Source organism: Nomascus leucogenys, chromosome 2 (genome assembly GCF_006542625.1).
Source record: "Nomascus leucogenys isolate Asia chromosome 2, Asia_NLE_v1, whole genome shotgun sequence".
NCBI classification, from domain to species: domain Eukaryota; kingdom Metazoa; phylum Chordata; class Mammalia; order Primates; family Hylobatidae; genus Nomascus; species Nomascus leucogenys.
In genome coordinates, this window is record NC_044382.1 from 74,872,651 (window position 1) to 74,895,403 (window position 22,753).

The 22,753-nt window shown below is 48.5% G+C and overlaps 1 protein-coding gene and 1 pseudogene across 2 annotated transcripts; both read right to left on the reverse strand.

The window, feature by feature from the left end:
* Positions 1–1,741: 1,741 nt before the first annotated feature.
* On the reverse strand, positions 1,742–12,905 carry FUS (FUS RNA binding protein). Of its 2 annotated transcripts, none has more exons than XM_030797784.1 (15): positions 12,788–12,905; positions 10,570–10,594; positions 10,331–10,479; positions 9,348–9,492; positions 8,969–9,141; positions 8,178–8,457; positions 6,530–6,564; positions 4,995–5,027; positions 4,127–4,230; positions 3,560–3,689; positions 3,213–3,314; positions 2,956–3,079; positions 2,515–2,615; positions 2,232–2,379; positions 1,742–1,948 (listed from the first exon to the last, which is right to left on the reverse strand). In XM_030797784.1, the coding sequence occupies exons 1-15, from the start codon at positions 12,798–12,800 to the stop codon at positions 1,909–1,911; spliced, it is 1,602 nt and encodes a 533-aa protein (XP_030653644.1). In that variant the 5' UTR covers positions 12,801–12,905; the 3' UTR covers positions 1,742–1,908. The 2 variants fall into 2 exon arrangements, with proteins under 2 accessions (XP_030653644.1, XP_030653649.1); XM_030797789.1 differs by having other exon boundaries at positions 9,348–9,489; positions 12,788–12,882.
* A 5,927-nt stretch (positions 12,906–18,832) lies between these two features.
* On the reverse strand, positions 18,833–19,087 carry LOC115831171 (annotated as a pseudogene).
* Positions 19,088–22,753: the final 3,666 nt, after the last annotated feature.

Consider the following 22,753-nt stretch of genomic DNA (forward strand, 5'->3'; position numbering starts at 1 on the left):
GTGAAACCCTGTCTCTTAAAAAATAATAAAAAAATTACCCAGGTGTGGTAGCGAGGAAGCACCTGTAGTCCCAGCTACTTGGGAGGCTGAGGTGGGAGGTTGGCTTGAGACACACCAATGTTCTCTCTGCTGCTAGGTGTCTCTACCCACTCTCCTGGGAAATCCCCCAAACTGGACCTACCCACTGAACAGTCACCTGGGACCCTATTTCAAGGCCAAGGCCAATCACATAAGCCATTTGAAGGACACAGGAACTTGACACTAATGGTCCCAGTAATCAGATCTTAAAAGGAGCTTCAACCTCCTCCACTCCTAGCAGGAGGGCATCAGGGTACCACAACCAAAGCAAGATTAGAATCCTGCTAGGCAAAGCACCAATAGTGAACTACTCAGAAATACCGTATCGGGCCATTTCAACTAAACATTTAACAAAGAAACCAGCAGCAGCAGAGACAGGGAGAGAACCGCCACATCCTCTACACGTACTAATTCAAAGCAATGCCTGGGAAGGCCCACTTGACGATCCTGTTTTTAATATGCCAGGCCACTCTCTGCCTACTGTTGCTTAGAGAGCACTCCAATGCTGGCAGGGAAGGTAAACCTGCTATTCCTTTTAAAAGTTACGGTTCCTTGGGAGGCCGAGGTGTGCGCATCACCTGAGGTCGGAGGTTCAAGACCAGCCTGACCAACACGGAGAAACCCCGTCTCTACTAAAAATACAAATAAATTGGCTGGGCATGGTGGCGCATGTCTGTAATCCCAGCTATCACTTGAACCCAGGAGGCGGCGGTTGCGGTAAACCGAAAACGCGCCATTGCACTCCAGCCTGGGCAACAAGAGTGAAACTCCATCTCAAAAAACAAAGTCATAGTTTCTGTGCCTCAAATCACCCAAGATTCAAGGATGCAGCAACTCTTAGGTAGAGAACATACTTGTGGAACACGAAAATTTGAGAGGATGGCCAGGTGCAGCGGCTCATGCCTGTAATTCCAGCACTTTGGGAGGCCAAGGCGGGTGGATCACCTGAGATCAGGAGTTAGAGACCAGCGTGGCCAACCCGGTGAAACCACACACCTCTACTAAAAATGCAAAAATTAGGTGGGCATGGTGGCCTAGCGCCATAAAACGGAAATGGAGTCAAGAAATCTTGAGTAGGACTCACTTCCGGCTTTCCCATTTTCTGATTCTGAGAGCCATATTAACTCATGTACTTCCTTCTCAGCCGTCAACTGCCTGGTCTCCCAGGGTTGAGGATTAGATCCTGACTCCACTCCACAAACTGCAGCACTCAGTCACTCTCCTTCCTGGGTAAGACCCAGAGTGGCTAAGCTCTCTCCACCATGGTCAGATCTGAATACTGCCCCATTTAAATGTAGTTTTGTTTGAGCCTCACCATTAAAAGGGCCAAAATATCCAAGAGTTCTTAAAAAGGGATAAACTGCTGCAAATAAACTAAGACCAGTATGCAAATAAATGTGGTAAAGGAAAAATTCCCTATAGCTGGGCAAATTTAAGTCAACACTCATGACATCCCATGTTCGTCATTTCTCTTTTATACATCCAACTTTGCCCATGACAGAAAAGTTTAATCTCTGCTCTCAAGGGTATCATTTGGCCTTCTCCCCTGGAACACTGTATTCCAGTTCCTGCTGGGCAGGGTAATCTGAACAGGAAAACTCCCCACCTTCCTGATGGGGACATCCATCTTCCAGGAAAGTGAAGAGGGCGAAGAGGAACAAAATTTAACTAAAATGGTCATTTTTAATGGGAACCAGAGATATAGTTACAATTACATAGTCCGACACAAAAAAACCCTTGGGTGATCAGGAATTGGAAGGTTACAAAATAATGAGGGTAACACTGGGTACAGGACAAAAAGCTGTTCCAGAACCTGGGGAACCAGGCTAATTAATACGGCCTCTCCCTGCGATCCTGTCTGTGCTCACCCCTGCAAAAAGAAAAAAAAATTAAGTATCCATTATATTTGAGTTACTAGCCTCTCCAAGCCTAGATATCCTATCTGCCCCTCCTACCTAACCCAGGGAGTACCTTACCTGAAGTGGGTCTACAGACTCACTCCCCCTGAGTTAATTTTCCTTCCCTTTCCACTACTGGTTACCTCAGGTCTTTCCATCTAGCCCTCAAAATGAAACTACTTTCTCAACAAAACCCTGTTATCCTATGGCCTCTGTTCAACTGCTCTACTTTTTTATTCTGATTTAAAGTCTTACCTGGAATCCATCTTGCCAGGGCCAAAGCCACCTCTGTCCCCACCACCCCGGCCCCCTCGGAAGCCTCCACGGTCCCCGCCACGGCCCCGGTAGCCGCCTCGATCATAGCCTCCTCTGCCACCACGACGATCATCCCCGTAGTTACCCCCTAGGACAAAAGAAACAAGATCTATCATATTCCCATTCCCCTATCTTCATATTCCCATTCGCCTATCTTCCCCAAGCCTCCCCACTAAAAAATTCTTTGGTCCCAGCTCCCTAGCACCAGGTCTGCCTTTCTTACCCATGTGAGAGCCACCTGGTCCCCCTCCTGGGCCATCTGGTTTAGGGGCCTTACACTGGTTGCATTCATTCCTCCAAGAGAAGTTCATATTCTCACAGGTGCTAAGAAGAAGGAAGACAATTAGTCTGGAGTGATGGGGAATAGGCAAGACCTAGAACTAGGAAGAAACTACTACGACTTCAGAGATACAGTGAGGAAACTGAGGCTTCGGAAAGACAAAATGGCTTGCTTCTCAGAGTCAGGAACAAAAATCATTATTACTGAACCCAATCCATTACCTTTCCCATTACATCAACCTTACCTAGGTACGCTTTTGACTAAATCTGACCCCAACAGTGTGGCCTTGACATTTACTTCTTTGGAAAACACGGACATACCTCATTACCATAATATCAAAGAGCACGCATGTAAGAAAACTAAGAAAAAAATTGTTTCACTCACGGATTAGGACACTTCCAGTCACCAGCTCGCTGCTGTCCTCCACCGCCACCACCTCCACTGGGAAATCCTCCCCGGCCACCGCCACCACTGCCACCACCTCCATAGCCTCCACGGCCCATGGGTCCTAATGCAGATAGAACAAGTATGGGTCTGCTCCCCCTTCAAGTTTGGTTAACCTAACCCATTCCATGCAAACTTTTACCATCTTCTGCACTCTCCCTATCACCCCTCTGCACCACCAGCAGGTAGCTCCTCACCTCCTCGCCCTCGGCCTCCACGACCATTGCCACCACCCCGATTAAAGTCAGCCCGGCGAGTAGCAAATGAGACCTTGATAGGATTTCCAGAGAATTCTTTACCTAGAGAAATAAAAAATTATCAGGAGACTTTAAATGTAAGACACATTAATCCAAAAATACAAGAGAAGTGTGCCTTTCTCAAACGGTTTATAATCTACTGACACATAAGCAAAAATGAGACTACCTGAAACTGCAGCTAAAGTAAGTGTTAGAAGATTCAAAAGAACCCTCAAACTATGGCTTGTTTCCTAAGGCTTGCTGCCTTATATCCCCAGCCCCACCTCTGCCAGCCTTCTCATACATACCATCAAACCAGTCAATAGCTGCTTTAGCGGAAGGTGGGTCATCAAAAGAGACTGTTGCCTCTCCCTTCAGCTTGCCAGTTTCCCTGTCTGTGTACAAATTAATCATGGGCTGTCCCGTTTTCTTGTTTGTCTGAAGAAGGCAAAATGAGGTAACATCAATTTTAAAGGCTACAGTACTCCCTTTCCATCTTCTTCCTCTAGAACATGAGGTTTATCATTCCCAAACTTCAGCTCCCCTCTTCCCAGTTACTTCTTCCTACCTCACATGCAAACACCGCCATTAAAGAAAACTGTCTCTCACTCCAATATTGAAAGATAAAACTAAAAGTTACTATAGAGTTCCAATCTCAGAGTTTAGGGCACTCTTATCAGTTATACTTTTTGTGTTAAGATAGAACTTCTTTTAGAAATCAGTAACTAAGGCTCTTTCCTCAACAAATTATACTGGCAACAACCATTAAGACTTGTTTTTACTGCTGGCAACCATTAAAGACTTGCTTTTACTAATGTGTGAAATCCACAAGCCTGCAACACTGACAGAAAGCACCCACTCCTCTCCCCAAGTACCTTAATAATACCAATCTGCTTGAAGTAATCAGCCACAGACTCAATTGTAACATTCTCACCCAGGCCTTGCACAAAGATGGTGTTGTTGTCTGAATTATCCTGTTCTGCTTGTTGAACAGAGAAAATGCAAATGTGAAAAGGTAAAATAAAAGACATAGGAAAAATACTAAAGCACCTAGTATCCATCAAGCAACTGGTATCATTTGGTTTATGGAAGACAACTGAGAAGAAATCCACATCCCTTGAGTCCCTATATGCCAGCCATGCTGAAAAATTTCAGATTTCGCTTGACAATTATCCTTTGAAACATGTTAACACACAGTATACAGTATGGAAACCAGGGCTCAGGAGTGAAATGCCCAAGACCACACAGAAAAGTCCATCAGTATTTATCAACTTTCAGTTGAAGGTCCCCGAATTAAATAAGAAACCCATTTTACATTCAAATTTAGTACACAAACATCAATACAATCTAAACAAGAGTTCAATGCTTTACTTCATGTGGTCAGGTCTTTCATTCACTAGTTTTGTTCACCAACTTGGACATGATCCACATTTTGAAAAAACCACTGCTGTAAACCATCTGAGTGTGGTCCAGATGCATCAGCATCACTGGGACTTGTTAGAAAGGTAGATTTTCAGGGTCATCTCAGACCTAAATCACTGGGGGTGGAACCCACAAGCCAGGTATTTCTGAGAAATACTTCATAATGAAATACTTCTCACTGCTAACTAAGGATACACCTAACTCCATTCCTTCTCTACCCCCATTTTTTTCAGTTTCCTTTTTATAATAGTTTCAAAGAACATCCAGGCAGTCTTGGTACCACTTTAGCCACTCTTTTCATGCCACCACCTGTGAACTCACCGGAGTCATGACGTGATCCTTGGTCCCGAGGGCCTTAAGTGACATGGAAAAAAAGAACAAAAAAAAAAAAAAACAAAAACAAGGAAAAGAGGAGCCATTAGTCAACAGGAAAAAAAGGACAAGGAAAAAAATTAACACCAAATCCAAACTTGTAAAATATCATGTAAGTGCTCACAGCCTCACTCCAAACCCTTTCCTGGGTCGCCTGCCCAGAGGAGAAAATTCTAGGCAGGCCCCTTAAGATCTGTAACTTGAGTCTCCACAGAGACAACTCCACACTTCAGAAAATGCTGCCTCCCCCAGCTCAGGCTGGGAAACGTCCTCAGCACAGACGGCAGGGGAAACGGAGACCCATTAAAGTGAACAAACCAACTCAGCTTGGCCCGGTTCTCTCACCCGAGAGAAGAGAGATGGGCTCGCCACCAGCCATGCGATGTGCATCCATCCAGTTTCTCCCAACTTTACCACCAGACACTTATCCCTTGTGGAACAATTTTTAATTTCATCTTTAGAAACCATCCTTAAAACCGTGTTATGTTTCCCCGAAACCACATGAAAATAAAAACCATACATAATAGCTATTGTATTTTTTAAGCATGTCCCAGGGAACAGACCAGAAATCTTATTTCCATAATGCAGCCTCTATTTTGTTTTTCCAGAGACCATCTTTGACCAATGTTTATCTGAATTCGCCATATATAAATATTGTACCCACACGCAATGACACCTAAGTCATGAACCCAAGCCTTTGGCTTTAAATGTTGAAACAAATCAAGAAACCTTTTGTTAGTTAACCAAACCAGAAAAGTTCCAGCTTACTGGTAGACTTCTCAAATTTTGTCATTTTTCCATGAATTCAGTTTGTGCTGTTTAAGACCTTCCTGGTCCATGAATTCAGTTTGTGCTGTTTAAGACCTGGTTATTTCCCATGAGCCACACATGCTTCCAATCTTTCTTGAAGTAGTGCACATGTTCCTTCCCAGAGCTAGTTTCTATTTGCCCATCTCAGTTAAGTCCATATACATAGAATTGCATTCATTGACACCATTCTGTACTTTATAAGTGTATACCAACTTCACCATCCTCAGGGCAATGTTACATCCCTCTTCCAGAATTAAAACATTTGGAGGTTGTCTCCCACACACTCACACACACACAAGCCTTGGACACAATGATCAAAAGGATCCTAAAGCCAAGATGGCACCACGTGTTCCAGCACACACACTCCAGTTTCTCATGATGATGGTCACTAAGTGCCACGTGTGGCGACAGCCCTGTCCCAGGCCTACTAGACCCCTCTTATTAACCTGGGGCAAACCCATTTGGTAAAAGACGACTATTGAGTCTTACCCCTGCCTGCTCCAGGTTAGCACACACCAGGCAACAGGTGGCATTCTACCCTACCCCTTTCTGGAGGTGGTTCTGGACACCTCAAAACCTTTGACATTTAAATTAACACGCTAAGACATCTGCAAATGAACAATCAGACAAAGCATTGCTGGGAGTTGGGAATTTTGGAAACTCTGTTCACTTACCACCAAATTTATTGAAGCCACCACGGTCACTTCCGCTGGAGAAGACAAGTTAGAAGAAAGGACATGAAGCTTCCAACGGCTACAAAAGGGTGTTTTTTGATTTTGTTTAACATTCCCCAAACATGGGTAGGTGTTTTTGGAAAAAGATACAAGTGGCTACTAAAATACATCCCTTCCTGACCACCCCTTGTCTGACCTTTGAGCATGTCACACACACGTGTGCAATTTCTCAGACACAGTTTATAAAGATTTTGCTTTAAAAGGTTATGTATCTATTTCCTCTGGAAAAAAAAATGACCCATTTTCCTTGGTCGTTCTTCCGATGGAGCAGATGTTTTTTTTTCCTCTTGTCGCAAGTGGTTGACAACCAAGTAGTTGGTTTAAAAACCCTACCCCAATTTACCCAGAAGACATTTCACACCAGGCTGGGGTAGCCTTGAACACATTTTTGTGGTTTTTGCTTTGAAAGCAGCAAGCAGACCCAACCCCATTCCATAAAAAGTCAAAACCAAAGGCAACTTCCCCTTAAAGCAAGACAAACTTAGCTAAGCTCTGTCCTAACTACTGAGCTGTTTTTGATCTCCCCCAACCCCCGGGGTCACCCCTTCTACACTGCGAGAAGAGCGGAGTATTTTGCAATGTCACCTTTCATACCTGTGGCACATAAAATGCAGAGCAAGTTAACAGTCACATAACAGTTGTTTTTCTTTTTAAAGTTTTGCATTAAACACACGCACACATTTCCTCAATTTTGTTTTCCTCATTTTTGTACGTTTTTGAGATTGCCCCCACCCACCTCTGCATACTTACCATATCCAAACTCGGTTTAAAAATCTACTTTTTCCAAAAACAGTAACACTGACATTCCTCCCCTTTTTCAAGGGAGACAGAGTAGGGTCATTCAAATCTTATTTACCAACAGATTTGACAAGTGTTTTAACATCAAATCTAAGGTTTTACTTCAAATCAACTTCAGCAGGAAGGAAAGAAGGTCCAGTTGGACAAGCTGATGAATTTTAAGTAACCAGGGGAAGGCAGACAGTGGAACAAATAGGTGGGAGACCACTGTCAAGCCTATTTTTGCCCAAAAGGTCTGCACACTTCAGTCAGTTGGCCCCATAAACCAAGTCACACACAAAATCAATGTCGGTCAAATTAGTGCAAATCAAGCTCATGGATTCAAATGACTATAGAAAACGGGAAGAGTAAACCAATTCCTGGAAGCTGAAGTCAGGTTAACCATTACCAACTCCCTGGAGGACACATGGGAATACACATACCAAGTTTCCCTACTATTTCCCAGGAGTGGGATCATCGGTTTCCCTTGCAGAGAAAGAAGTCTTCACTTCAATGTTTCTTGCCTAGGATATCAATGACTCCAATCCATAGGTATCTATGTATGGTTTCTTTTTTTTTTTTGGAAACAAGTATCATTACTCAAAATCTCTACTCAGTGGTATGGATGGGAGTTCTCACAAAAATAAAATGGGGATCTAAAAAGAAAGTCACTGCCCCCAAATCAAAGCCCTCACAGATCCCTAGACAACAAGAATACTAAACCATGCACTAGGGACTGGCTTCAGGGAGATTCATGCAATCCTCCACACTCCCCACCAAAGATATACTCCCTGGCTCATGAGACACCTACCCCATGCCACCTCTGCCTCCACGGCCACCTCCACGACCTCTGGGTTCATAGCCACCACTGCTGCGGTTGTAACCACCACCACTGCCGCCGCTGCCGCCGCCGCCGCCGCCGCCGCCGCCGCCACCACCACCACCGCCACCCCTGCCACGGCCTCCACGGTCCTGCTGTCCGTAACCACCGCCGCCGCCGCTGCCACCTCCACTACTCTGGTCTTGACTGCCATAACCACCACCACTGCTGCCACCACCACTCATGGAGGATTGATCTTGGCCATAGTTACCTGTGAGAAAAGAAAGAATGGTTAAAAAAAAAAAAAAAGATTGTAAAGTAGCACAAAAAGGTTTGACAAGTGCCAGGTAATAAAGGACAAAAGAAATTAAAAAGACAGCTAGGAAACAAGACAGGAACCCTCTTTTAGGCTAAAACAGGAGAATACAAATCCTTATAGAAAATGGGCTGCAGACACCGGGCGCGGTGGCTCACGCCTGTAATCCCAGCACTTTGGGAGGCCGAGGCGGGTGGATCACGAGGTCAGGAGATCGACACCACCCTGGCTAACACGGTGAAACCCCGTCTCTACTAAAAATACAAATAATTAGCTGGGCGCCGTGGCAGGCACCTGTAGTCCCAGCTACTCGGGAGGCTGAGGCAGGAGAATGGCGCGAACCCGGGAGGCGGAGCTTGCAGTGAGCCGAGATCCTGCCACTGCACTGCAGCCTGGGTGAGAGACAGAGCGAGACTCCATCTCAAAAAAAAAAAATGGGCTGCAGACAAAACTGAGGACATCTCACCTCCACCTCCACTGCTGCTGCTGTTGTACTGGTTCTGCTGTCCATAGCCCTGAGGGGGATTATAGCTTTGCTGCTGTCCATAGCTTGGCTGCTGTCCACCATAGCTAGGCTGCTGGCCATAGCCCCCACTCTGGGGCTGCCCATAGCTGCTGGTCTGAGAACTGCTACCGTAACTAAAGAAAACAAACAAAAAACACAATCACAATCCCAGCATAGCCCCCAATTTCTTTTCACTTTTAGTGGATTCCATTCTCTGTACCCAACACAGGCTCCCCTACCCCAATTACACCTCTGAACTGCTCCTACTGCTGGTCCCTTTATCATTCCTCATCAATTCACTCCTCTTTTCAAGCCTTCCCCGAAATCAACACCACCGTACCTTCCCGAGGTGCTGCTGGGAGGTGGCTGCTGGCCATAGCCAGGGTAGGAGGACTGCTGCCCGTAAGACGATTGGGAGCTCTGGCTACTGCTATAGCCGCCAGTCGAGCCATATCCCTGGGGAGCTGACTGAGTTCCATAGCCTGCTATGAGGATAAGAAAAAGGGAGTCACAAAAGCCACCTTATGTATCACGATTCCATACATTTTCAAACAAAACCATTTTCTCCATTTCAGAATTGGCCTAAAACTGGTTCTTCCTTTAGAAAATATGCTCTCTTTCATGCTGATGGAAAATAAGAAGAGTCAAAAAATTTAAAAGCCAAAGAAAATAAATGGCAACAGAATCATAAACCAATAAACATTTTTGTTTTTTTTGTTTTGTTTTTGAGATGGGGCTTCAACACACTGCCCAGGTTGGAATGCAGTGGCTGTTCACAGGCACCATCATAGCTCACTGCAGCCCCAAACTCCTGAATTCAAGGGATCCTCCCGCCTCAGCCTCCTCAGTAGCTGGGACTACAGGTGCCACAATGCCCTGTAAAGGACTCAGACCCCAAAGAGTTTTAAGAATTATACACTGTTTCAGGGAAAAGAAATATGGAATGGTTTCAACATTTCAGTGCTGCTCAGGTGTAAGAAAAGCAACATTCAGGGCACTGTGGCTCAGGCCTGTAATCCCAGCACTTTGGGAGGCCAAGGCAGACAGGTCAGGAGTTCCAGACCAGCCTGTCCAACACGGTGAAACCCCATCTCTACTAAAAACACAAAAATTAGCTGGGCGTGGCAGCAGGTGCCTGTAATCCCAGCTACTCCGGAGGCTGAGGCAGGAGAATCGTTTGAGCCCGGGAGGCTGATGCTGCAGTGAGCTGAGACAGCACCATTGCACTCCAGCCTGGGCAACAGGACCAGACTCCGTCTCCAAAAAAAAAGAAAAGCAATATTCATAAAGAGTAGAAGAGGTGACCCGCTGAGAGAGACTCACTGTTCTGGCTCTGGCCATAAGAATAGCTGCTCTGGCCATAGCCTGAAGTGTCCGTGGACTGGCTATAACCGCTGTAACTCTGCTGTCCGTAGGGCTGACTGCTCTGCTGGGAATAGCCCTGCCCGGGCTGGGTGGGGTAGGCCCCATAGCTAGATAAAAGGAAAACCAGCGTGATCAGAAAACATGGCTTGACCACCCTTGCCCTCTACAAACTCTGGAAGCCCAAAAATAGCACTCACCTTTGGGTTGCTTGTTGGGTATAATCTGCAAAAGAAAAATACAATCACATTATCTTCAGCCGCCACTCTAAAAGAGTTGAATTAAAGCTAAATTCCTTAACTCAAGCACTGATGAATAAATAGGACCACGTAGGCCAGGCACGGTGGCTCATGCCTGTAATCCCAGCACTTTGGGAGGCCGAGGTGGGTGGATCACTTGAGGTCAGGAATTCGAGACTGGCCTGACCAACATGGTGAAGCCCCATCTCTAATAAAAATACAAAAAATTACCCAGGCATAGTGGCGCACGCCTGTAATCCCAGCTACTCGGGAGGCTGAAGCAGGAGAATCGCTTGAACCTGGGAGGCAGAGGTTGCAGTGAGCCGAGATCGCGCCATTGCACTCCAGTCTGGCAACAGAGCAAAGACTCCATCTCAAAAAAAATAAATAAAAATAGGACCATTTTGCAACGAAGGGCATAAAATTCCTCCATGAGACACTGGTTGAGAAGAGGAGCAAACTGGCGTTATCAGCCAAGTGTTCTTACAATAAAGAAAAAGTGAAGAAAATGCAAGTTTCTACAGAGTCTCAGAAGCCTTAACCACTGGAAAAACCACGGTCTTGTGGACATCCACAATTTTCTGCAAGCCCAATTCATGTCAGTGATTGCTCTAAAACATTGCGCATTCGTTTCATCCACCTATGAGAAAGCCATTAATGCCAGGAGTCAAAAGAGACTAACTCGCCCAACGTCGCAGAGCTACCAAGTGGGCACAGGTTTGAATTCGAACAGTGTTCAGATTGTGGCCTCTGCTCTCTCAGCCCAAACCCACAGAATAAGAAAGTCTCAAAAAAGGCCATTCTTCACTCTTTGACCAATCCCGGAGATGAAGTGGGCTTTTCAGTGCAAAGCCAGAGAATCAAAAGAGCCCTTGGACCCCAAATGACAAGAGATCATCCAACTGCTCGCCTTAGGAAACGAAACTCAACAGGTACTCGAGTCCCCAGCCCTGGGGCTCCAGATGGTTCCGTTTTCTCACCTACCCTGCCTTCTCCCAGCGAACCAAAAGCAACAAAAGCGCTTTTGAAACGCCCCACTTAAGATACACGAACAAGATCAACTCATCCTCCCAGCACAGGAAACGTGGCGCTTGCCCCGCAGGAAAAGGGAAAGGACCAGGAGAGAGTGTGGCCTCGGGCGGCCGTTATTCTCCGTCCCTATCACAGAAAAAAGAAATTTAGACCAGGCGTGGTGGCTCACGCCTGTAATCCCGACACTTTGGGAGGCCGAGGCGGGCGGATCACCTGAGGTCGGCAGTTCGAGACCAGCCTGACCAACATGGTGAAACCCCACCTCTACTAAAAAACACAAAAATTAGCCGGGCTGTGGTGGCGGGCGCCTGTAATCCCAACTACTCAGGAGGCTGAGGCAGGAGAACCAACTGAACCCAGGAGGCGGACGTTGCAGTCGGCTGAGATCGCACCACTGCACTCCAGCCTGGGCGACAGAGTAAGACCGTGTGTCAAAAAAAAAAAAAAAAGAAAAAGAAAAAGAAATTTAGGCGGGAAAAACTCTCGGGGCCTGTCCCCAAGTCCGTTGGTCGAACCCTGACCGCCGCCGCCAAACCGTTAAGCGGGAGCGCGGCCACGATCCCGAGCCTCCGCCCCCAGCCGCGTGGCAACCGAGGCGGGAACGGAACGGTCCCGCCCATTCGCGGACCACTGAGGGACAAGGCTCACACCGGACGCGCGCCGCCGAGTCTTCCGCGAAGGGTCTCGCGACAAAAAGCTAAATCAACACGAGACGGGGAAGGGGTACCCGCGCCGCGAAGGGGGAGGGGCCCGCAGAGCGCCTGCGCGCCGCGAATGCCCGGATGCAGCACTGCGACAAAGCGGGCCCCAGCGCCGGACCGGGAGTTGGGGGTGGCGAGGCAACGGAGAATGGGCGTTTTCCACCCTCACTTGACGCTTCAAACCCCTAAGCAGCGTCCCTCCCAACGCCCACCCCCAGCAAACTGACTGCGAAGAGAAGACTTCCCGCCCCACGCGCGAGGGCCAGACGAGCGAAACAAAATGGCGACACCAGCCTCCTCCAGTTACCCCTCGCCGCGGCTTCCCGCCTCAGGGGCGCCAAAGAATCCCACACGGGATCGCCGCCCCGGTCCCACTGAAAATGAAAAGCCCAGCTGGGAGACCTCGGCCCGGTGCGCCGCCGCCGTCGCCTCGCGCCCTTACCTACCGTTTGATGCCATGTCCGCGCACGCGCGCACAGGCAAGCAAGCAACGAAGTTCTAACACCTTCGAGTGCCGACGCCTGGAGGACTGAGCAGCCCCGCCTCCTGCGTCGAAGCTTAAGTATGCACCGCCGCCTACGCACCGCGCAGGCGCGCACCAAACGCGGAAGAGCAGGGGGAGGCAGGAACGCACTCCGCCCCCTTCCTAGGGCAGGTAGAGGGTCCGAGCGGGCAGAAGGGAAACGAGTTAACTAGAATCATGCGAATACTATACATAATCATATTTTTTGAGGAAGAATCCCTCTCTCCTCGGCAGGACTAGCCCACGATCTAACTCCACCCCCATGAAGGCACAGTGGTACGGCCTGAGTGCCTGCTGGGGGGTGGGGCGGGGCGGGGGGTGTTGTCCGGGCGGCTGGGGACGAAACTGGAGTCACAGCCGGGAGTAGCGGGGTGGAACCGAGATTCCTGTGGCCGGGCCCCTTCGCTGGGCCTCGCTTTCACCCAGGATGGCGAGCTCCTGCCCTCCGCCCTCTTGCCGCTGTATGGGGCGCCTCGTCCCCGCGGCTCCAGCTTCCCTCGTCGGCAACACACTGGCCCCTCCCTCTCCTGCGCCCTGGGGTTGACTTCGTCGTCTTTCGGGGTTGCCTTGCCTTTCGGCCTTTCTGGGGTTCGGGGATTATGACGTTTGACCTGAAAGACAGCAGGGATTTCGGCCGGGACCCCTGGGCCCTGGGCTCGTCCAGCGCTGGTCTCTCACCCGGACCCTCACGGTTTTGCCCCTGGGGAGGCACGGGACGGAACAGCCCGGGCCATCCTTGGGACCAGAGAGGGTTGACCTCAGATGGAGGGTACCAGGCTTTTCTCAGGGACCTCCTTTTTATTTTTCTGAAGGCCTACCAGGGCGATCCCAGAAATAAAACGTGTATAAGGCTTAAGTGGTTTCAAAATGCACAGATAATTTCCTTCTCATCAGTCTTAAGAAGGAAGTAAAGATATCTCCGTTTTCTAGATAAGGAAAGTGAGACTCAGAGACCCAAGTAATTGTGCCTGATACAGGGCAGCTAAGAGGAGTCGTGATTCGAATCCAGGTCTTGTAACTGCAAAACACTCTCCTCTTTTTGGTGGCATGAATGCTGGAGTGTTTGGTCGCCTTTTCACTTCCTGTGAGAGCAAAAGCAAAAAGAAACATTCAAATTAACTTGCAACTTGCACTTTTATCAGCCTTGCCTGGAGAAGGCAATTTGGAACTACTGAATTTAAAACAAGACAAAAGACGTTAATTCCTGATACATAGGCATGCAGGTTTTCCTTCCCAACTTAACCTTTCAGCGGGATTTCAGAAGGTCCTTTGAGGGTTGGACACGTCTTTCTAGAGAAACAATGAGGGCTATGCGCTGGGCCCGCCCACAAATTAAGCCCCACTAAGCCCTTGACTTAAGCCCTAAAGGCCCTGAATATGCCAATATCCACCCCACCGCCGTTGGAAGGAGAGTTCAACTCTCCAGTGAGAGCAAAAGAAAGGAAGTCCACCCTTATTCATGCATTAAGTTACAAATACTTATTTAGCACCTAGTATGTTCCAGGCACTGTTCTGGGCACTGGGTATGCATTCGTGTACAAAGCAGATGAAGCTAACATTTAATAATAAAGCTGACCGGGCGCGGTGGCTCACACCTGTAATCCCAGCACTTTGGGAGGCCGAGGCGGGTGGATCACGAGGTCAGGAGTTTGAGACCAGCTGGCCAACATGGTGAAACCCCGTCTCTACTAAAAATACAAAAATTAGCCGGGCGTGGTCCGCGCACCTGTAATCCCAGCTACTCAGGAGGCTGGGATGGGAGAATCGCTTGAACCTAGGAGGCGGAGGTTGCAGTGAGCCAAGACGTGCCACTGCACTACAACCTGAGCGACAGAGCAAGACTGTCTCAAAACAAATAATAATAAAGCCGACATTTAATAATGATATATATTGTGCTCATCTATAATATGTAATAGCTAACACTTTAACAAGACTTACAGTCAGGCACTGTTCTGACTGAGTAAACTCTTGATTTTATTTTTCACAACAAAAGGCTGATGTGAGGATGACATTTTATCTTTTTTTTTGGGGGGGGGGACACGGTCTCACTCTGTCACCCAGGCTGGAGTGCAGGGGCGCCATCTCGGCTCACTGCAACATCCACCTCCCAAGTTCAAGCGATTCTACCACCTCAACCTCCCAAGTAGCTGGGAGTACAGGTGTGTGCCACCACACCCAGCTAATGTTTGTATCTTAGTAGAGATGGGGTTTCACCATGTTGGCCAGGCTGGTCTCAAACTCCTGGCCTCAGATGATCCTCCTGCCTTGGCCTCCCAAATTGCTGGAATTACAGGTGTGAGCCACTGCACCCTGCTAAGGATGACATTTTACAGATGAAGAAATAAGCATAGAAAGACAGACAGTTGACTGGGCACAGTGGCTCACACCTGTAATCCCAGCACTTTGGGAGGCTAAGGAGGGCAGATCACAAGGTCAGGAGTTCGAGACCAGCTTGACCAACATGGTGAAACTCCATCTCTACTAAAAATGCAAACATTAGCCGGGCATAGTGGCACGCACCTGTAGTCCCAGCTACTCAGCAGGCTGAGGCAGGAGAATCACTTGAACCCGGGAGGCGGAGGTTGCAGTGAGCCGAGATCACGCCACTGCACTGCAGCCTGGATGATAGAGCAAGACTCCGTCTCAAAAAAAAAAGAAAGACCGAAAGTTATGCTGAAGCTACACAGGAAGTGGCAAAGCTAGGTTCCCAAGCCAGGTAGCCTGCTCTTAACCCCTGTGCTTCAGCAAACATTGCCTGAGCACTGCATAGTATGTTCCAATCATGGGGCCGACTGGATGGATATGAATAAAAAAAAAGCTCAGTTCCTAAACCACAGGACCAGCCAGTGGGTAAATGTGGGTGAGACACACAGACCACAAAGTGTACTTGAGTGTAGTAAGTGCCATCACATGGAATCGAAGACTGGAAACCCTGCCAGCAGAGTAAGTCATCCATCAAGTGGACAGCCACAGAACACTAAAGAGAGATGGTAACACTGAAGCCAAGCCTTACTGGATAAGTAGAAGTTTGCCAAGCAGCAAGGGAGGAAAGGCTATAATAGGCAGAACTGCAAAGACAAAGGCATGAGTGGGGAAGACACTGAGGCAGAGTTCAGGCTCCAACTGTGACTCTGGGCCGGGCATGGTGGCAGATGAGACTCGGTCTCAAAAAAAAAAAAAAAAATTGTGACTCTGAAAGACTACATCAAATGGCCATTTCTTTCTTTCTTTCTTTCTTTCTTTTTTTTTTTTTGAGATGGAGTCTTGCTCTGTCACCCAGGCTGGAGTGCAGTGACGTGATCTCAGCTCACTGCAACCTCTGCCTCCCAGGTTCAAGCAATTCTTGTGCCGCAGCCTCCCGAGTAGCTGAGATTACAGGCATGCATCACCATGCCCAGCTAATTTTCCTATTTTTAGTAGAGACGGGGTTTCACCATATTGCCCAGCCTGTTCTCGAACTCCTGACCTCAAGTGATCCACCTGCCTCGAATGTTTTAATTTTTTTAACTAGTTGCCAACACTAACAATAGTGGGCCATTCCAGGCCCACTTCCATAGGGTCAGCTGAAGTGAGACACTGTCACCGTTAGCTGCCATATGTGCTTTAAGTTCACCATAAATGTCTTATTTACTTCCTATCTCTGACAGGAAAGTCAATGTTAATTTTTTCTTTTTTGAGACAGGGTCTTGCTATGTTGCCCAAGCTGGTCTTGAACTCCTGGGCTCAAGGGATCCTCCCAAAGTACTGTGATTAAAGGTGTGACCACCACACCCAGCTTCAGTTAACATGTATATCAGATATTGAGCCAGGTGTGTTGGCTCACACCTGTAATCCCAGCACTTTGGGAGGCTGAGGTGGGCAGATCATGAGGTCAGGAGTTCGAGATCAGCCTGACTGACCTGGTGAAACCCCATCTCTACTAGAGATACAGAAATTGGCCGGGAGTGGTGGCACGCATCTGTAGTCCCAGCTACTGGGGAGGTTGAGGCAGGAGAATAGCTTGAGCCAGGGAGGCAGAGGTTGCGGTGAGGAGAGATTGTGCCATTGTACTCCAGCCTGGGCGACAGAGCAAGACTCTATCTCGCCGGGCACGGTGGCTCACGCTTGTAATCCCAGCACTTTGGGAGGCCAAGGCGGGCGGATCACGAGGTCAGGAGATCGAGACCACGGTGAAACCCCGTCTCTACTAAAAATACAAAAAAAATTAGCCGGGCCTGGCGGTGGGCACCTGTAGTCCCAGCTACTCGGAGAGGCTGAGGCAGGAGAATGGCATGAACCCAGGAGGCGGAGCTTGCAGTGGGCCGAGATCATACCACTGCACTCCAGCCTGGGCGACAGAGTGAGACTCCATCTCAAAAAAAAAAAAAAAAAGACTCCATCTCAATAAAAAAAAAACATGTATATCAGATATTGATTTTTTTTTTTTTTTTTTTGAGACGGAGTCTCACTCTGTCACCCAGGCTGGAGAGCAGTGGTGAAATCTCAGCTGACTGCAACCTCTACTTCCCAGGTTCCAGCAATTCTCTTGCCTCAGCCTCCTGAGTACCTGGGATTACAGATGTGCACCACCACACCCGACTAATTTTTTTAGTAGAGACGAGGTTTCCCTATGTTGGCCAGGCTGGTCTCGAACTCCTGACCTCAAATGATCTGCCTGCCTTGGCCTCCCAAGTGCTGGGATTAGAGGCATGAGCCACCGCACCCAGCTCAGATATCCAGATATTTAGTTAGTTAGTTAGTTTTAATTTATTTATTTAATTTTTTTGTTTGTTTGTTTGTTTTTTTTAAGACGGAGTCTCGCTCTGTCACTGAGGCTGGAGTGCAGTGGCACGATCTCAGCTCACTGCAACCTCCACCTCCGGAGTTCAAGCAATTCTCTTCCTCAGCGTCCCGAGTATCTGGGATTACAGGCGCCCACCATCGTGCCTGGCTAATTTTTTGTATTTTTAGTAGAAACAGGGTTTCACCATCTGGGCCAGTCTGGTCTTGAATTCCTGACCTCGTGATCTGCCCACCTCGGCCTCCCAAAGTGCTGGGATTACAGGCGTATGCCACCGTGCTGGGAAGTTACATATATATATATTTATTTATTTATATTTATGTATATTTTTTTGAGATGGAGTCTCGCACTGTTGCCTGGGCTGGAGTGCAATGGCGCGATCTCAGCTCACTGCAATATCCACCTCCCAGGTTCAAGCGATTCTCCTGCCTCAGCCACCAAGTAGCTAGGATTACAGGCACCCGCCACCACGCCTGGCTAATTTTTTGTATTTTTTTTTCAGTAGAGACAGGGTTTCACTATGTTGGCCAGGCTGGTCTCAAACACCTGACCTCATGATCCACCCGCCTCAGCCTCCCAAAGTGCTGTTACAGGCATGAGCCACTGCGCCCAGCCCCGGAATTTATTTTTTAAAGACAAGGTCTCATTTTCTTGGCCAGTTTTGTCTTGAACCCCTGGCCTCAAGCAATCTTCCTGCCTCGGCCTCCCAAAGCGCTAGAGTTACAGTTACAGGTATGAGCCACTGCGCCTGGCCTAGATCAGATATTTAATGCAATTTTTCTTTTTCTTTTTTTTTTTGAGGGGGAAGGGGTTGGTTTTCACATTTTTTTTTTTTTTTTTTTTTTTTTGAGACAGAGTCTTGCTCTGTCACCCAGGCTGCAGTGCAGTGGCGTGATCTCGGCTCACTGCAGGCTCCGCCCCCCGGGGTTCACGCTATTCTTCTGCCTCAGCCTCCCGGGTAGCTGGGACTACAGGCGCCCGCCATCTCGCCCGGCTAAGTTTTTGTATTTTTTAGTAGAGACAGGGTTTCACCATGTTAGCCAGGATGGTCTCGATCTCCTGACCTCGTGATCCACCCGCCTCGGCCTCCCAAAGTGCTGGGATTACAGGCGTGAGGCACCGTGCCCGGCCGGTTTTCACATTTTTAGTGGGAGCCATGGGAGGGTCCTCCTCTGTCAGTGGAGGTGCTCACAATTTCTTCAGCCACTCCAAACTGGGGTCTTGGGGGTCCTGGGGGTGGCTGGGCACGTTGGGCATGTTCCCATCATTGCAGACAGGCACTGGGTAGTTATAGGGCATTGCCTCATTGATCATGATGGAGTACTTGGTGTAGGGGCTAAGTGGGGGTAGAATTACAGTGAGGCTCCGGATGACGAAGGACATGACCAGCACTGGCTCCTTGGCCCAGGAAATCTCGAGGAAAGTGCTGAGTCTCGTGGCCATCTTGGTCTCGGTGGTGACGACAGCAGCCTTTTTTTTTTTGAGATTGAGTCTTGCTCTGTCACCCAGGCTGGAGTGCAGTGGCGCGATCTCGGCTCACTGCAACCTCCGCCTCACAGGTTCAAGCAATTCTCCTGCCTCAGGCTCCCGAGTAGCTGGGATTATAGGCACGTGCCACCACGCCCAGCTAATTTTTGTATGTTTAGTAGAGATGGGGTTTCACTATGTTGGCCAGGCTGGTCTCGAACTCCTGACCTCATGATGTGCCCGCCTCGGCTTCCCAAGTGCTGGGATTACAGGCGTGAGCCACCACGCCTGGCCTCTTTTTTTTTTTTCTTTTGAGTTAGTATCTCAATCTGTCGCCCAGGCTGGAGTGCAGTGATGCAATCAAAGCTCACTGCAGCCTCAAATTCCTGGGTTCAAGCAATCCTCCAAACTTGGCCTTACCAGCATCTGGGACTACAGGCCTGCACCACCATGCCCAGCCTCTATTTGGGTTTTTTTTTTTTTTTTTTTTTTTTGAGATGTAGTCTCGCTCTGTCGCCCAGGCTGGAGTGCAGTAGCACGATCTCAGCTCACTGCAAGCTCCGCCTCCCGGGTTCAAGCAATTCTCCTGCCTCAGCCTCCAGAGTAGCTGGGACTACAGGCGCCCACCACCACGCTTGGCTAATTTTTTTGTATTTTTATTTTTATTAGAGATGGGGTTTCACCGTGTTAGCCAGGATGGTCCCAATGTCCTGACCTCGTGATCCGCCCGCCTCAGCCTCCCAAATTGGTGGGATTACAGGTGTGAGCCACTGTGCCCAGCCTCTATTTGGGTTTCTAAAAAAGAAAGAGGGCCAGGCCCAGTGGCTCATTCCTGTAATGCCAGCACTTTGGGAGGCCGAGGCAGGAGGATCATTTAATAACATAGTGAGACCCTGTCTCCACAAAAAAAATAAAAAATCATCTGGGTTTGGTGGTGTGTGACTGTGGTCCCAGCTACTTGGGAGGCTGAGTCGGGGGCAGGGGGGTGGGGTACTATCCAAGAGGTCAAGGCTGCAGTGAGCTATGACTATGCCACTGTACTCCATCCTGAACAACAGAGTGAGACCCTGTCGCAAAAAAAAAAAAAAAAAAAAGAAAAAGAAAAAAGAAAAGAGAAGGAGAACAGTTAGGGAGATATATATATATGTTTACTTATGCATAAAATATCTCTGGAAGAAGAAAAACAAGTCATAGCCTATTTCTGAGGAAGGAATCTGGGGAACTTGGGGTCAAAGATTGATGGAAATTCACTTTTCCTAGATCCTTTTATATTTTAATTTTTCATTATGTGCATATAATGACCAATTTAAAAGCAAACTGACTCCTACAATGCACCACAGCATGGTAGGTGAGGAGGGTATTATACAGGGTAAGACCAGCCACAGGGGAAGAGTGATTACTTTTGCAGTGAGTAGGGTGGGTCAGCCTTCACTGAGGAGTTGACTTTTTTTGTTTTTTTGAGACAGAGTCTCACTCTGTTGCCCAGGCTAGATAGAGTGCAGTGGAGCGATCTCGGCTCACTGCAAGCTCCGCCTCCCGGGTTCACTCCATTCTCCTGCCTCAGCCTCCCGAGGGTAGGGAGTAGCTGGGACTATAGGCGCCTGCCACCAAGCCCGGCTAATTTTTTGTATTTTTAGTAGAGACGGGGTTTCACCGTGTTAGCCAGGATGGTCTCGATCTTCTGACCTCGTGATCCGCCCGCCTCGGCCTCCCAAAGCGCTGGGACTACAGGCGTGAGCCACCGCGCCAGGCTTTTTTTTTTTTTTTTTTTTTTTTTTGAGATAGGGTCTCTCCCTGTCGCCCAGGCTGGAGTACAGTGGCACAATCTCTGCTCACTGCAGCCTCAATCTCTTGGGTTCAAAAGATCATCCCACCTCAGCCTCCCCAGCAGCACACACCACCACGCCCCAGTAATTTTTGTTTTTCTGTAGAGACTGGGCCCAAGCTGGTCTCAAACTCCTGGGCTCAAGCAATCCTCCTGAGTAACTGTGCCCAGTGAGGAGTTGACATTTCAGCTGAATGAGTGAAGCATTTCTCAGTACAAAAACTGTATGAACAGAAGGGAGCAAGCTTGACCCAGAGCCTGTCCTGGCCAGGCACTTTAGCTGGGTTCTTGTATGTATTTATATTTTAGAGACAGGACCTCGTTCTGTTGCCCGGGCTTCTTGAGTGCAATGGTGCAATCATAGCTCACTCTAACCTCGAACTCCTGGCCTCAAGCAGTCCTCCCACCTCAGCCTCCCAAAGTGCTGGGACCACAGACATGTGCCACTGCCCCAGCTGTGTCCCTGTAGAAGGGCAAGGGAGGAAGAGCAGGCAAGGCCCTCCCCTCAGGAGCACTCTGGCCTGGGGAGCAGCATGGAGGGATGGTGAGAGAGTGGCTCGGGCCAGACCCAGGCCCCACCTCTAGCCTGCTGCACATCTTTGTGCAAATTAGGAAAAGGCATCGCTTCCTCCAGGCAGAACCCCCCTCCCCACTCTGCCCCCCAGGGCCCAAGGCTTGGGGAGGAGAACAGGAGCTGAATTTTACTCGGCCCCATTTCAGCTCTGGACAGAGGATTTCATGCAGGACAAAACGGTCACACACCTAAGCAGAGGCCCTGAGGTATGAGACAACCTGCTATTTCACATCACTCAAAACAACAGGCGTGGGGTTGCTCACACCTCTAATCACAGCAATTTGGGAGGCAAAAGCATGTGGATTTCTTGAGTCCAGGAGTTCAAGACCCCAGGTTGGTCTTGAACATGGCAAAACCAGTCTCTACAAAAAATACAAAAATTCGCCAGGCTTGGTGGTGCACGCCTGTGGTCCCAGCTACTCAGGAGGCTGAGGTAGAAGGATCTCTTAAGCCCCGGAGGCAGAGGTTGCAATGAGTAGAGATTGCACCACTGCACTCCAGCCTGGGAGACAGAGCAAGAACTGTCTCAAAAAAAAAGCAACTTCTACTAGGAATATTAAATGACATTTCCACCTGCAAATTACCCATAACTGGGCCTAGAACATAGTGGGCATGAATAAATGACCTTTTCTCTCTCACTCGTCCTTCAAGATGTACTGCTTCAAGCAAGAAATAATTGCTTTATTATCTCCTTGGGCAGCGCCCAGGACAGGAAGTGCCCCTGTCTGCATGGGGCCAACTCAGATTTTGTGTCTCTAGGAGAGGTTGTCATGGTAAACAGACTGGGAAAGTAAATGCTGGGCAGATAATTGGCCTGTGCTAAGAAAAGACCTGCTTGGACCAGCTGGAAAAGAGCAACACAGTGCTGAGTCTGAGGGAAAACTGCAGAAAGTCCCCCTGGAGGCAGGAAAAGGGCCTGGGGCAAGGTATGCAATAGTCACAGTGATAGATGGGAAATTGACCAATCATTGTGCCAGGTCTATTTCCAAACAGGTTAAAGGTGCCAGGGAAACAAATTGAGCATCCTGGTACCTGGTTTGCAAAAATGCAGTGTGGCCAGGCACAGTGGCTGACACCTGTCATCCCTGAGCTTTGGGAGGCTGAGATGATGGGGGATATCACTTGAGCCCAGGAGGTCAAGGCTGTAGTGAGCTATGATTGAACCACTGTACTCCAGCCTGGGCCACAGAACAAAACTCTGTTTCTCAAAGACAAAAACAAAAGTGTGCCAGGCACTGTGGCT